General features: G+C 40.8%; 1 protein-coding gene across 6 annotated transcripts in view; it reads right to left on the reverse strand.

Moving 5' to 3' along the window:
* Nucleotides 1-14448, reverse strand: part of ATP2B1 (ATPase plasma membrane Ca2+ transporting 1) — a 108154-nt gene that overhangs the window by 46991 nt on the left and 46715 nt on the right. For 5 of the 6 annotated variants that reach the window (XM_024212795.2, XM_024212789.2, XM_024212791.2 and 2 more), the window contains exon 2: nt 10702-11139. In XM_024212795.2, coding sequence (XP_024068563.1) covers nt 10702-10906 — 205 coding nt within the window. In that variant the 5' untranslated portion in view covers nt 10907-11139. Of the gene's footprint in view, nt 1-10701; nt 11140-12443; nt 12520-14448 lie in introns of those variants that run through there. The other variant, XM_024212794.1, reaches the window with a different exon arrangement.

Below are 14448 nucleotides of genomic sequence, written 5' to 3' on the forward strand. Positions count from 1 at the left end.
ATGATAGTGAGAAACATCACTAACACTTCCAGAAAAAACAAGATAATCACCAGGGGACTGCTTCATGACTGAACTGAAAAGGACAAAACACAGGTGAGTAGGCCAAACCCCAATAGGTTATTCTCTTCTCTCCCCACCCCCCCGCACTCCTCTAAGTGCACACTTATTAATGTGTTGCTAGGAACAGAACCATTTTCTGTAGCTAAACAATAATAATATGGATGAGGCAGTTGCGGGAGATATCCGTTTCCCTGATACCTAAAGTGGGGGTCTGAACATCTAAATAATCGCTGGGGGGGGGGGGGAAGGGGGAAAAGGAGAGCAAAATCATATACAGCATACAACATCTTTACGGCTCCTTTTCTGCAAGTCTACTTGAAAAAAATTAACTATCTACCCTTATGCAGATAAGCTGTCACTACTGAGGCATTTGCTGAATGCTCAAGTAGCAGCCTACATGCAAGTAGTAGTACTGGATACTGAAAATAAGCCAAATCCTACCACAGAAAAAAATTAATTTCTATGTGTTGCAACCTATCCTGTCCCACTGTCTAAACTGACACCAGTCTGTTGGGAATCCCACGTGCGGTTAAAGCTGTCTGGGTAGTGACTGATTACTGTTCCTAGAGCTGGGTCACTCAGGCACACACCCCAGTTGTAGACCCCCATGTCTGACGCTCTTGAGTCCAATCCTGCAGTCTCGCTCACCTAGGCCTTGGAACTAGTGCCACCACCCTCCTTAGCCCTCTCGTTGCTTCGACATGTTCCCTCCAGAGTCTGCCTGGTTGTGAGTGATCTGGGACATCAGGGACAGTGTGATATTAAAGTAAGGAAACAGACTTACAAAGACTTTTCTCACACACATTTTACTCAAAGCATAAAAGTTAGCAATTTATGGAAACTCTTCAACACAATCCTCCTCAGTGGGATCTCTCACTTTTTTCAAGTCCCTGAATTTGGTCTAAGTCCTTTGAGAGAGGCCTGCCTCCACTTCTTCTACCTGTATCTTCTGTTCTTGTGAGGATACTGCAGCTTTGGAGAAGTCCACCTTTTAAAAGAGTATCTGTCCCTCTCTGGTAACATAGAAAAAAAAACTACAGCTCTCCTAGCCATATGAGCAGACCAGGGGGAATTCCAGATAGCCCCACTCCACCATCTGATTTCCATGAAGAGTCCATTCAAAAGTAGAGACCCCGGAGGTAGCAATCCCATTGTTTCACCTAGGTATGGCCATTCACTAGTGCTCCTTGGATTGCTCTGTTACAGCTTTCTGAACATGTCAAGTTCCTACTACAACATGAACGATCTAATCCACCACTGTTACAGTTCTGAATAGCCATCAAAACCAAATGAAATTCCCAATGGGGGACACACATTCACCTAGGATTTAGCTCAGGTCTACTCTATAAACTTTAGCAGCTCTACACCGATGTAACTTGCATCAGCCAAAGTTTGTATATCACTAGGGCGAATGCATACTGGGAATGCGTTGATACAAAATGCAGCACACCACAGGTAGGTATCCCAGTGTACCACATGCCCACCATCTGGAGCAATACCTTTTGGGAATTTTCAAGTGAGTTGTGGTAGAATAAGGATGTCCAGGGATCTCTGGGACATAGGGGTGAAGTTCCCAACATGCAACTTCTCCAACCCATCAGATCATCCATATCCCATCATTTTTAAAAAAAAAAATCCCACAAACTCATGCAGCAATTCTCAGTCTCTGCTATCCCTGACAGAAGCATAGAACCCACAGAGTGCTGAGCTATTCTCATGAATATGCAAAGACAGGATGTATGTATGATTCTCCTGTACTTGCAGACCTGCAGGAAGTACTGCAACAAAAGGGGAAGTGAGAATGTGTTTAAGAACAGTTTGCTGAGAAACAATGAAAGAACAATTCAAGGTTGCTGGCAGCAGTCACAGAGCAGTTGCAGATGGAGGAACACCACTTCTGGGTCTGAAAAACGAGCACTGATGATGGGATTGCATTGTAATGCAGGTTTAGGACTATGAACAACAGCTGCAGAACTTTCAGATGTGAAAGGCCACATTCCTGGATCTGTGTGCTGAGCTCATCCCAGCCTTGCAGTGTGGGAACACCAGCATGAGAGTGGCATTGCCAGTGGAGAAGCGAGTGGTGATAGCATTTTGGAAGCTTGCAATGCCAGATTCCCCATTACCCAGTAAGTCATTTTGGAGTTGGAAACTACACAATGGGGGCCGCTGTTATGCAAGTGCGTAGGGGTCATTAATCATCTCCTACTACAAAGGACTGACTCAGCAACTAGTAGATGGATTTGCAGCAATGGGTTTCCCAAAGTGGGGAGGGGGGGAGCAATAGACAACATGTATATCCTGTTTTGGCACCGGCCCACCTTGTCACAGACTACGTCAGCAGAAAGAGCTACTCTCCTATGGTTATGGGGATCACCAGGTATGCTTCGCTGATATCAACGCAGGCTCATCAGGGAAGGTGCATGATGCCTGCATCTTTTAAAACACAGGACTGTTCAGGAAGCTGCAAGCAGACACATTCTTCCCAACTAGTAGATTGTCATTGGCTATATTAAAATGCCAATAGTGATTCTGGGCCTATTCCCTTGCTCCTCTGACTCATGAAGCCTTACGCTGGCCACCTTGACAGCACCAAGGAAAGATTCAACTACTGGCTCAGCAAGTGCAGAATGACAGTTGAATGTGCTTTTGGTAGACTGAAGGGGCACTAGTGCCTACTGACTAGACTGGATCTCAGTGAGAAAAATATCCCAATGGTTAACGGCCTGTTATGTCCTGCTTACTATGAGGCAAAGGGGAAAAGCTGCCACTAGGGTGGAGATGGTGTAGCTGTCTGCCAAATTTGAACAGTCAGCCATGGGGGTTGTTATAAGAGCTCAAAGTGAAGCTATGCAGTTGAGGGACGCTTTGAAAGAGCACTTTAATGATCAGCCACAGGAGTGTTCTGTATTAGTGTTCTCTGGCCCTGGAGCTTTGAGTACTGCTAAATATTTATTTATAAATATGACTAGGTGTTTTCCTGAAGCTATGCTTTCTGTGGTAGTTAGTGTGCATTTACAAGTTCTGTTTGCTTGATTACTGCTATGCATCTGCAATATTGTTGTGAACTAAAGATAGTGATTCTCCAAAACTATAAAAAAAACTTTGCTGAGTAGGAAAAACAATACAGAGAATCAATGTTAAAATTTTGTATAAACAATTTAAACAGAGTAAACATTTATGTCCCTTTGAGTGCACAATGTAGTTAGTTGTGGATACAAATACACCAACCACAGTTCTCACAGATCACAGTATGTGTAGCTGCGGTTTTCCTTGCTGTCCTCTGGTGTGGAGTGGTATTGGTAAGGATGCATCCCACATCACATTTTTTGGGGTGCAGGGAGCAGCCACCAAGGAATTCTACAAGAACTGCAAAGAAAGGGAAGTCTGGGGCTTTTGGACCTGAAGGTCAACCAAAGTCTGCAGCCTGTGAACAAACATAAGAAAATACTCCTTGTCCTGTTGGGACTACTGGGCCTTTCTCCTGTCTCATCTTTCTCCATGCTGTTCATTGTACTGGCTCTCCAAGTCCTTAGTTCATGATCTGATGCTACACTGCAGGATCTCATAGAACATGTACTCCCTTATCCTCATTTTTTCTCTTCCTCATTAGGGTCAGGCATTCTGCAGGTATGGATCAGACAGCCTCAAAGCTGCAACTCCAGAAGCAGCTGACAAAAACCAGACAGATATGTCACTGGATTTACAGTCACAATAGAAAGGGAAAGTTTCAAAACTTGTTTTCCCTATTTCCATAAACACTTTAATAAGAAATGCTTATTGACACTTCAGCTTTGGAGCACATCAGCACAGCACTGCTTTCCAGCCCAAGCCATGGTGAGCAGGGTCTGCCAAGGGAAAGGGGGTGAGTGCGAAGAATTTTCTGCTGCATGAAGCTATACAAGTTCAGACTATTCCACGGGTTGAGTATAGGGCAATGTACACTGAATATTGGCACTATTTTCCATCGGTGGTGTTAGCACAGTGGTGCTCAAACTTTTCCTCTTGGACACCTCCCCCCCCAGTAATGGAATGTGTCCGCCCCCTGCCCAGGGGGCTGAGAGCAGGGGCCAAGGGCCGAGAGCGGAGGCAAAGTGGGACTGGGTGGCCCTCCCTCCCGCATGGTGGCTGGCCCAAGCCCCAGCCCTGCAGTGGCCCTCCCCATATGTTCCTCTGTGCCCCACAGTTTGGGGGACCATCGTGTTAAGCAGATCTCACTCACAAAGGATACAAAGGCACAGAAGAGCTGCCCAAGCTCTATGCTGCTAGCTGAATTCACTACTGAGTGGCAGTCTCCTACTGCAGAGGAAGAAATAGAGCAGCCACCCCTATAAACCTTTGGGAGAGAATTGCAGGGTATCCCCATGAAAGCTTCATCAAGATCTCTCAGGAGGATAAGAGGCACCCCTATACACATGAATGATGTGCTCTGCATGCTCCCCCCTGTCCCTATGGCCTATTTCAAATGGGGAATGAAAAGCAGATGCCAATTCTACTTCTACTGAACCTGTCTCTTTGTGTACGAGACAAATAATGAAGAGTTAATACTTTTTTTCTTGTTAACATGTGGATGGGCCAGGCACCATTTTAAAACTCAAACAATGTAAGGAAAAAGGCATGTACACACTTACTTGAGTTTCCTTCCCTGTCATCTGGCTCCATCTGTGTTTGCTTATTGGGATGGCTAGACCATGGCAGAGTCTCAAACAGATCCTGGTTCGCAGCATGGCTGGAGCCCCCTGACATGTCTCCTTCCTTTTGCTGTTCATGGTAGGGGGTCTCTGTCTTGGTCTCTTCCAAGGTATCCACAATAGTCTGTGGGGTACAGGTCTGGTCTCCGCCAAGTATGCCGTGCAGTTCCTTGCTGAAGCAGCAGGTCTGCAGCGCAGCATCACATCTACTGCTGTACTCCCTGGTCTTGTGGTATCCCCGGCGAAGTTCCTTCACTTTCACTATACACTGCTGCTGATCCTGATGTACCCTTTTGCCTACATCTCCCATGCAATCTAGTTGTAGGTGTCCACATTTCTATGGCTTGTCCGTAGTTGTGTTTGCACAGCTTCTTCTGCCCACAGGCCCAGGAACTCCAATACTTCCTGTCTACTCCAGGCAAGAATGCATCTAGTATCTGTGTGCGCATGGAGCTGGCCTGGTCATTTGGGCAATTGCACACAAGGATGAGCTGCTAGATAGTCTCACAGAGTTGGGCAATGAGAAAAGGGCATTTCAAAAAACAGAAGGAAAAATTTAAGAGGATGGTGGTTTCCAGTTTCTATGACCCCTGCGCAGTGGAGTTTAAAATTGTGACTAGAGCAGTCACTTTTTCAGGGAATGGGGCATTGTGGGACAGCTGCTGGATAACTGTTAGGATCAACACAGGTCATGCGGTATCTACACCTGCACCATGTCAACCTCAGTGGCCAGCCATGACTCTATGCCATTTGGGGAGATGGTTGTACTGAGTCATTTTAAACAAAGTGCTTATGTGAGTTTGAGTGCAGACACATGCACAAACAGGTTGGCGCAAGGTGACTTACACTATTATGTAGCATAGACTAGGCTTTGGTCAAAAGGCAAATCATTCTTAATTCTGTAGATCAAAAAGACAAAAGAATTGCCAGTATGGCTTCCTGAGTGTAACTGAATGCGGTTTTTGCTAACATAGCCGGTTTCAAGCCCAAGTTTGGAGAATGTTTGTCAAAATTAAATTGTATTAAAGCTAATGTGAATTCACTCACCCGCAGATTGCCCTATTTGTTCTGGTACATGCAGAAGTGAACACTGAACTTAAGTGTAAATCTAACACCACATGTTTAGTTTAATAACTAGATAAATTGCTAGTGACTTAAGGAATTAACAGTTGAAGTTTGTGATAATTTAGTAGTTTTAGAAGGCTAAAGTTCTCCCACACTGAGAGTAGATCAAAGTTATAGGAATATTTTAAAGTCACTTGCCTGGGGTGGGTTTATAGTATGCTGTATACACATTTCAAAAGCCTTTGCAAAAGAAGTCTTCAAAGAGGAAAGTCAGCAGTAGTAAACACCAACAAGAAGGTAATTGGTTCTGGAACTGTTACACACTGAAGTTTAAAATTAAAATCTGATAGATTTTATGGAAGATGAAACTATGAAGACAACTTCTGCTGTAAGTTTTCATGCAGCTATTTTGAAAGTCTTCCCTTTTTTGGGCTGTAACTGGCAAAGCTTAGTTTCATTCCCAATTAAGAACAAAAGTTCTTAAAGCAAGAAATGCATCATAATAACTGAACGCTAGAACTTCAACTGTACCTGTGGCTAGTCCTCACTTACGAGTTGTAAAGTCAATTTGAAAAGTAGGACAGTACAAAATGACAATGGAATTTGTATATGCACAATTTTAAAAGTTTTAAGCTGTGTAACCGCATATTGGTCAACTAATGTTTTACGTTATGGATCTACGTGCCGAGTTTAATACCTATGCTGAAGCTTCACAAATCTCAGTTATGCAGCCATACTGCTAAGTCTAGGTTCCTTGTTCACGTTTCCTTTTGACATTAATTTAATAATTGTTACATTACAATCACAATCTTGGCTGGTTGGAGGGGAACTTAAAGAGAAACTTGACCAGCCCAACAGATAATAGAACGTTGGCATTTTAAGAACCATGAGGAAGGAAAAGCTTGAATCTATACCTAAGGAAAGAAAGCTTTCAGGGGGAAAAAGTGAGAAAGTACTGGGATGCAAGGAGTTAACAGCACAGAGTTTGCAGAATGGAAAGACATTAACAGAGAACAGACAACTAAATAGGCCATGGTGATAATGAAATGTACTAGTTCATTAACTTTTTTAGAATTTTTCCATTAAATTTAAATGTCAAATCATTTCATTGTCCATTACTGTTACCAGAGTTGCCAGCTCACCAAGAAATTCTGTGATTTATATACAGTAATTTGGGGTCCTTCTGTGGAATTTAGGTCTAAATTGCTGCATGGTACACAGGAGTATATACACCACAAGAATTTTTATATCCTCCATTACAGTTACTCACCTATTTAAATAAAGTGATTTGTTGTCTGTCCAGAGCCATATTTTTGAACTAGGTGTCTCAAACAAACATTCAGTACAACCTTCCTTAGCTGATCAGTTTCCCCTCAGATACACTGGAGAAAGTTTATTGCCAGTATCAGCATATTCACTATACACGACAATAATTTTGAATGTATGGATGCAGAGCAAGAATTTAAACTTGGCATAGAAATCATGAAATCCCTTTCTCGCCTGCTCCATTTAGAATAATTATTTAAATAAATAAATACTATAGTGGAAGATCATATCTGTGCTGCCAGGCACATACCTTCTCTAGCAGTTTTGATGGCAGACAAGACTGACAATTCCACTAACTTCATCTGCTGCACCCTACTACATTCACTTTTCAAGCAAAGTAGGTGCTGCTCCACCATTGGGATAGCACATGAAGTGGACAGGAACACAGCAACAGAAGATACAAGAATATGGCTAGCCTGATTGTCTAGTGCAGTAGTTTTCACCCTGTAGTCCATGGACTCCTGGGGGGTCTGTAGACTATGTTTAAGACTTCCAAAGAGTTTGCACCTCCATTTGAAAATGTTTAAGGGTCTGCAAATGAAAAAAGGTTAAAAACCACTGGTCTAGCGATTTGGTAGTCTAGGGTCCATTAAGACCCTCAATTGGCAGCAAAAAGCTACTCATTTCATTATGATAAGTTTCAGGGATTTGTGGCACATTTTCTACTATACCTCTAATAATCAGGTAGGACAGCACATAATACAACAAGCTTCAGTAATATGGGAAGTCCTGTAGTGAATAGCTGTGCAAGGTCACACAGAGGATGTGTCTGACATACAATGAGAGTGTACTGAATCTATTCAGCTAGTAGTCTTGCTCATTTAATCTTTCTCCTCTTGTCTCCCATTATGTGCATCTATCCTCCCAACTCTTGTATTGATAGTGCACTGAATGACCACTAAGTGAAATTTACAAAGTTTCTAATTTGTGATGTTTCCAAGCATGTGTGTTCACTGGACAGTTCAAACTCCTCTCAAAACCTGGGTTAACTCTTAACTCCCCTACCATCAGGTTACATGGCTGGGGGGGTATAGGTTAGAACTGGGGCTCCAGTTTCTCTCACTAGAACCCACCCATTTAGCAGCAAGAACACAGGCAAAAAGTCACTTGATTGCCAATAGTCCTCCAATGCCCTTCCCACAATTCTCCTCAATGATAGACAAATTCTCCTGCAATTGACACAAATGACCTGGAAAGAATCCAAGTGTTTCAGCACAGGGAATCATGGGGTATGCGCCCAGACTCATGGGCAAGTGCAGAAACAGTAATGCGGGTAAAGTGCAAGCATCCCCACAGCAAAACTAGGGCACTAATCACGCAGATTAACTATGCAGTAAAGAGATACCACAAGAGACTCCACAATTTACATCACTAAGAAGTTTCACTTCATTGCCAGTGGAGTGACAAAGAACACCCCAGTGGGGAGAGCAACATAAAACAGTAGGTCCAGGTGGAGGTCGAAGAGATCAGTTCACTAAGAGAGACAGGTAGTAAACTGGTGCTGGAACAGCCTGTTTGGGAGCACGTGGTAAATCCCAATCTTGTGCCAAACAAACCTTGACAACTAGTTTCAAACTTGTTAAGTTTGCCCTACAAGCCATGGTTATGTTCATGATATCCCTACCTCTTATTAAAGGTTTACTCCGATCACAAAAAAATAAAGAAAATTGGAATTAGTCATTAAGATAAATGTATCACAATGTGCAAGGAGTGTCCTGTTTAAGGCACAATTTTTATTACCATTCAGGTTTCTATTTCTACAATGCTACCGTTCCTTTCATGGAACAAATAAACGATTGTACAACAACTTTTCACCAATATCTGAATTTAAGACACAAATGATATAAACTGATCTTTTCATCTGTTGCAGTGGTCTACACAACTTTGTCTCCACTGCATGTGCTTTTACTCATGCTAAATGGTATATTGTCTAAGATATTTATATCTGTTCTTGCCCTCACCTCAGACCAGTTTCATCCTCTGTACATCCTCCCGTTTATATCCTGTTTGGTCTACTACTCATGTTGTACTCTGGCTTGGAATATTCCAGTCCTCTGCTAGCACAGGAGAAGAATAGGAAACATCCACCCCCCTACTTTCAACACCAAAACATCTGATGTTCTTGTTCCAATATCCCTGGGTCACTATGTGGGGCTGCTGGTTAGCCAGAGAGTAATAAAACTCTTACAAGGATTCTTAAACTGGTAACAATAAAATGACTGCTAATATGAAGTTGCATAAGTGACAGATGTGTGGACTATGGCAGATTGAAATACAAGTGCAGCAGGAGGTTTTTTGTATCAACATGCAGTCACTCTCGGCTTTAAAAAAAAAAGCCTGCATTTTCCTCTCAGCACCACTAGTCATATTTGTAATTCAGGATACTTTATTAGAGTACTATATTAGAGTACTTTATTAGAGTATATAGTCAATGATGGTTTTGTAGAATATGCAAATCAGCAAAAAAAAATTGATTGACAAAGTAGCTCAGAGATACCATAAAATTACATAAGCCTCATGTGTCTGTTTGGTAAAGTTGCAAAATTCATCCATTAAGTTTTTCATGGTGCTTCATCACTTTCACACTCGTGAGCAAGCAATTTGCAGTGAACAGATCTGAAGTACTGTTAAATATAAAAGTTTGACAATTCTATTAACAACAACAAGAAGTAAATATGCCGGATAACAGTTGTCTTCAAACTTAGAAGAACAGGTCAACTCAATCCTGAGGAGATTACTCCATTTTGCCTGAGCAGCAAATAGGCTTCTCATCAGGATTCAACAGTAATGAAGTAGACAAGAAAAAAAAAAAAATGTAAAAACCAGAACAATTTACAGTCATAATTCCCTCATTTAGACAAGATAGTTGAAATAAGAGCTTATCAGAGGATGAAGACAAAGTAATAAATGCAGTGTTTCAGATCATTCAATTTCCAAGGGTTTTAAAATACAAGTTTTTTCAAAAATGTAAAATTCAACTGAAACCATTCATTGTTTACACTGCAATAGAAGAGGTTCATGCATTAAAACATTTCCCCTCCCCCATATTGGGCAACAGATGAGCCCATATTGCCAATGTATAGTTGGGTAGCAATACATCAACTTAGATGGTAAGCATAGCTTTCGAACATACACAAGCCAAGGCTGGAGTTTTTTTCCAGCATAATCACCACTAGTTTATGAAACGGGGTTCACAATGGGGTTCACGATCTGTGACTTACCATTCAAGCTAGAAACAAGTTTGAAGGTTCTCAAAGTGCAATAAGAGATAAATTTGGCAACGTTTATTTCAGCACTATGGAATAGATTTGTGTAACTGAGAATCATGACATTGTTTCTGAAATCTTGAAATATGTGACTGCAATTTTATATCAGTTACAAAAGTTGGTCTAGTTAAAATTGCTATACGCTACCATGACAGATGATCATAATTCTATTCTTACAACAGCGAACACAAGCTAGCATTCTATTTAATTATTTATAACCACATTCAGAGCCAAAATAACTGATCTAATTTAAATAAAGATCTTCTGGACACATGCTACCACAATACACTTACCTTCATTTGGTGAAGTTTTCAATCTTGTACAGATAGCATAAACATCTCCATAACATTCTTGTATTTTATGCACTGCATCTGTAGATCGCAATTCCATAAGGGCACGGAGCTCTTCAAGTGAGATTCCAAAATCTCCATGATTAGATTCTTTTACAGAGTTTTTTACACCACTGTATGCAACTGAGTTGTTAGCCATGTCACCCATGATGTATACAGTCCTTAGTATGAGGAAACAGTTTCCAAAAAGGAACAAAAATTTCGACTTGAAGTACTTCCAAAAGTAAAATAAATCCTTTAGATATGAAGACAGTCAGATGAGCAGATACACATCACCCAAATAGAAGAGTGCAACATCAGTAACCCTTTCCAGAGAGGAATCTTGAATGTCGTCCCATGGTTAGTTCCTTTTCTTCAAGTTAGTCATATGAGGTGTACAGTCTAGGGAAAAAGAATATTAAAGCCATTATTTATAGCTGACAGGTTTCAGAGTGGTAGCTGTGTTACTCCTCATTATTTATAGCTGTATTTTCAAAACTCTTAAACACTATATTGGAAGAACTTAGTTAAAGTTACATCAAAATAGCAAAAGTGTAAGTTACATTGATGCAGTATTTGATGTATAAAAGCTTCAACCATGTCCTTCAAATCCCTAAGACCCATGTCTACTTTGATGCCTACCATAAATTGTCAACAATAATAGCCAGTCATCTGGTCAAAGAGATTAACGGTTCTCGCTTATGTCTTGAGTCTCTAAGGTCTGTGAAATGGGCACAAAGGCTACATAACCTTTCCTGGTTTACACATTTTTGTACCCACTACCCTCAATCCTCCTTGCACTCCCTCCATTTGTTATACCCACTTGTTTCTTATGTTAGTGAACTCCTCAGAGCTGGGATTGCCTCTTTCTATATATACACAGTTCCCAGCAGTATTGAGTTCCATCTTACCATGGCCTCTGGATGATACTCTAATAAAAACCAACAGCTATAGAAGCATCAGAAAAAAAAAAAGTTTCCACAGTACCCATATGTTTGCATTCATGAAAGATGGCGTTACTGTGTTAAGACTGTGGGAGTGTGTAAAAACTTGCTCAGGACCTGGAATCCAGGGCTTAGTAGACTTCTCAGAGAAAACCTATGACTTAATGAGGCTTCTTCCTTCCACAACTAGTCAGATAACCTGGCCTTCACCTCCACACCCCCATTGGGCATCCTTGTGAAGTTTGATCCCTTCAGTGTTCAGGTAATACTGTATCACTATTCGGACAAACCTCAATCCACCAGCCTCTGAAGGATCTTAGCTCTAGTTCACCCGGAGAATGGGTTTTGGTTACAAACCTATTTCTTCTGCTGGATATCATAAAGAGCTTTCTCTGAGCAGTTTATACATTCACTTGATCCAAAACAGTCTGCTTGCTTGCTCACAGTGCACTGAATATAGTTTCCTCCCCACAGTATTTTTTTTAAAGTCTCATGCATTTACATAAGTTGATACTTCCTTTGATGCAAAGATACTGTAACTGAAAAGTAAACATCTAGACTTAAGGGACAGTATCAAGATAATTAAGCCTCTGATATGGCCTTTGTTCCAACTACCCAGAAAAAGGTGAACTTCAACCAGATCTCAGACCTGAAACAAACTGCATTTTAAGAAATCAGATTTGAATAAGCCCTCTGAGCCAGCTTTCAATGTTCAGCACTATAATTACAATACATAATGGAATGACAAAAATAGTTACTTACATTACACTTTTCATCCAACTCAGAGTGCTTTTCAAAAAGCAGGCAAGTATCATTATCCCTTTGCCTCAGTTTCTCCACTGCAATGTGATTTGTCCAAGGTCACAATCCAAGAACAAAAAACCCAGATCACTCCTATTCTTAAAATGGAGCTAGATGGCATCTTAGGTCCAGCTATTTGGCCTAGTTTGGATCCTATCTTTCTCAAGTGTTTTAATTCCCAGAACTTGCTTCTAAGAGTGAGATATGGTTTTACTGGAGGTGAACACTAGAGAACAGAAAGGCAAAGTTGGCTGTTTCTGCAATCTGGAGTCACATGTACAGCACAGTGTTAAATGAGAATAATTTTCTTCTGAAATATAAAAAAGGCTTTCAATCATTTCAATGCAAGATTGTGTTAGAATCAATGTAAATTTCAGCCTACTTGCTGCCAAGCTAAGTGATATTTTAAAACTGCTGGAGGTGAGAACTAAGAATACATACAATGCTGACAAAAAGTACCAGATTGACAGCCCTAGAAACTGACTCATTTATTTACTCACAAAAAGGAATACAGCAGGGTACTAGAAGTATGAAGTTCCCTACATGGCTGTCAGCAATGACCTAGAGGGACTATCAGTACCCGTCAGCTAGTAGTTCAGTCTCTATGCTTAGTAATTTAGCCTCTGAGGGCCAAAGCTGGAGGCTTTATTACTATAAGCATCTCAATAAGGCAAACTTAACCACAAGGCCAAATCACCATCAAGATACTGACAGTCACTACAGAACAAGCTGCATTCAAATTCATGTGCTTGAGACAGAACTGTAGCTTCTCAGTCAGCTAGACCCGTTAACATAATTCAATACAAGTAAAGCCTCCCCCCTTCCTTCATGATGGATTCTATATTTTTCATCCAAGTATGTGTAAGCAAAGCTTTAACTGGTATTTTCTAATGAAAGGAAGAAGCTACCCAATTAAGGCTCATACTTTGGACACCCAATGAGAGGTCAGGCATGGACAGTCAAAGTGTTACTTCCATAAAATAGGATTAAAGGAATTGCCCTACAGGATCAGAACTGAGGTCCATCTAGTCCAGTAACAGGTTAGACAGTGGCCAGTGTTAAAAGCTTTTGATGACCGTTCAAGAACCCCACAGTAGGCAGATGGGGGATAAGCATATATTTGCAAGACAGGATGCAAGTAAGCCAATATACCACAGCAACAACAAATAAAACACTGGAGACAAACCTCATAACATACCATTGGAATTTTAGCTAAAATAGTATCTTGCCAAGTAATTCCTCATCCTTGAAATCACCATATTTAAAGGTATTTGCAGTGTACAATTAGAACGCAGGCAGATGTTTTTTCATATGTATTTAACAAATCTTTAAGTAAGAGCAATATTGAAAGTAAAGTACACACACACACACACACACACACACACACACACAGAGAGAGAGAAGGTCAGATCTCACTCACATGGTGGTCAGTTTACTCAAACACTTCATGGACCTTCAAATGTCAAAGTTTCACCAGTTAGATATCCTTTGCAACTGGGTTAGATTATGAACTATTAAAATAGTTCAAAGTTACTTACAGGTTGCAAGCCTTAGCTGATGCTCTTCTTTGCAAAGAATTTGACCTTTAACTGCACATTATCAGCAGCCCAGCTTTATTATGGGAAAAGACTCCCAAAGTGATTATCTTGGGAAAGCCTCTGATTTAATCTAATTAGTTCAACAAAGAACCAACAAGTCTATGAACCCACAGTTTGCATTCTGGTAAGAACTGCCTCCAGATATTTGAATTTGCTTGCCATTTCCAAGCGTTTAAATTTCACAGATTAATTTTAAGATCGCTGGTGTCAAACAAGATTTTTGTACTGAGGTACTTTAAAACAAAAAACAAAAAGAAACAAGTTATTTGTGTACAAATTAGGTTGAGATCTTCTGAGCAGGTACTGTTTTGTTCCACGAAGCTCCTAGCACACTATAAATTGCTGTATCAATAAATAGTTGAGACTCA

Source organism: Terrapene carolina, unplaced genomic scaffold (genome assembly GCF_002925995.2).
Source record: "Terrapene carolina triunguis isolate 2854851 unplaced genomic scaffold, T_m_triunguis-2.0 Scaffold68, whole genome shotgun sequence".
Classification (NCBI taxonomy): Eukaryota; Metazoa; Chordata; order Testudines; family Emydidae; genus Terrapene; species Terrapene triunguis.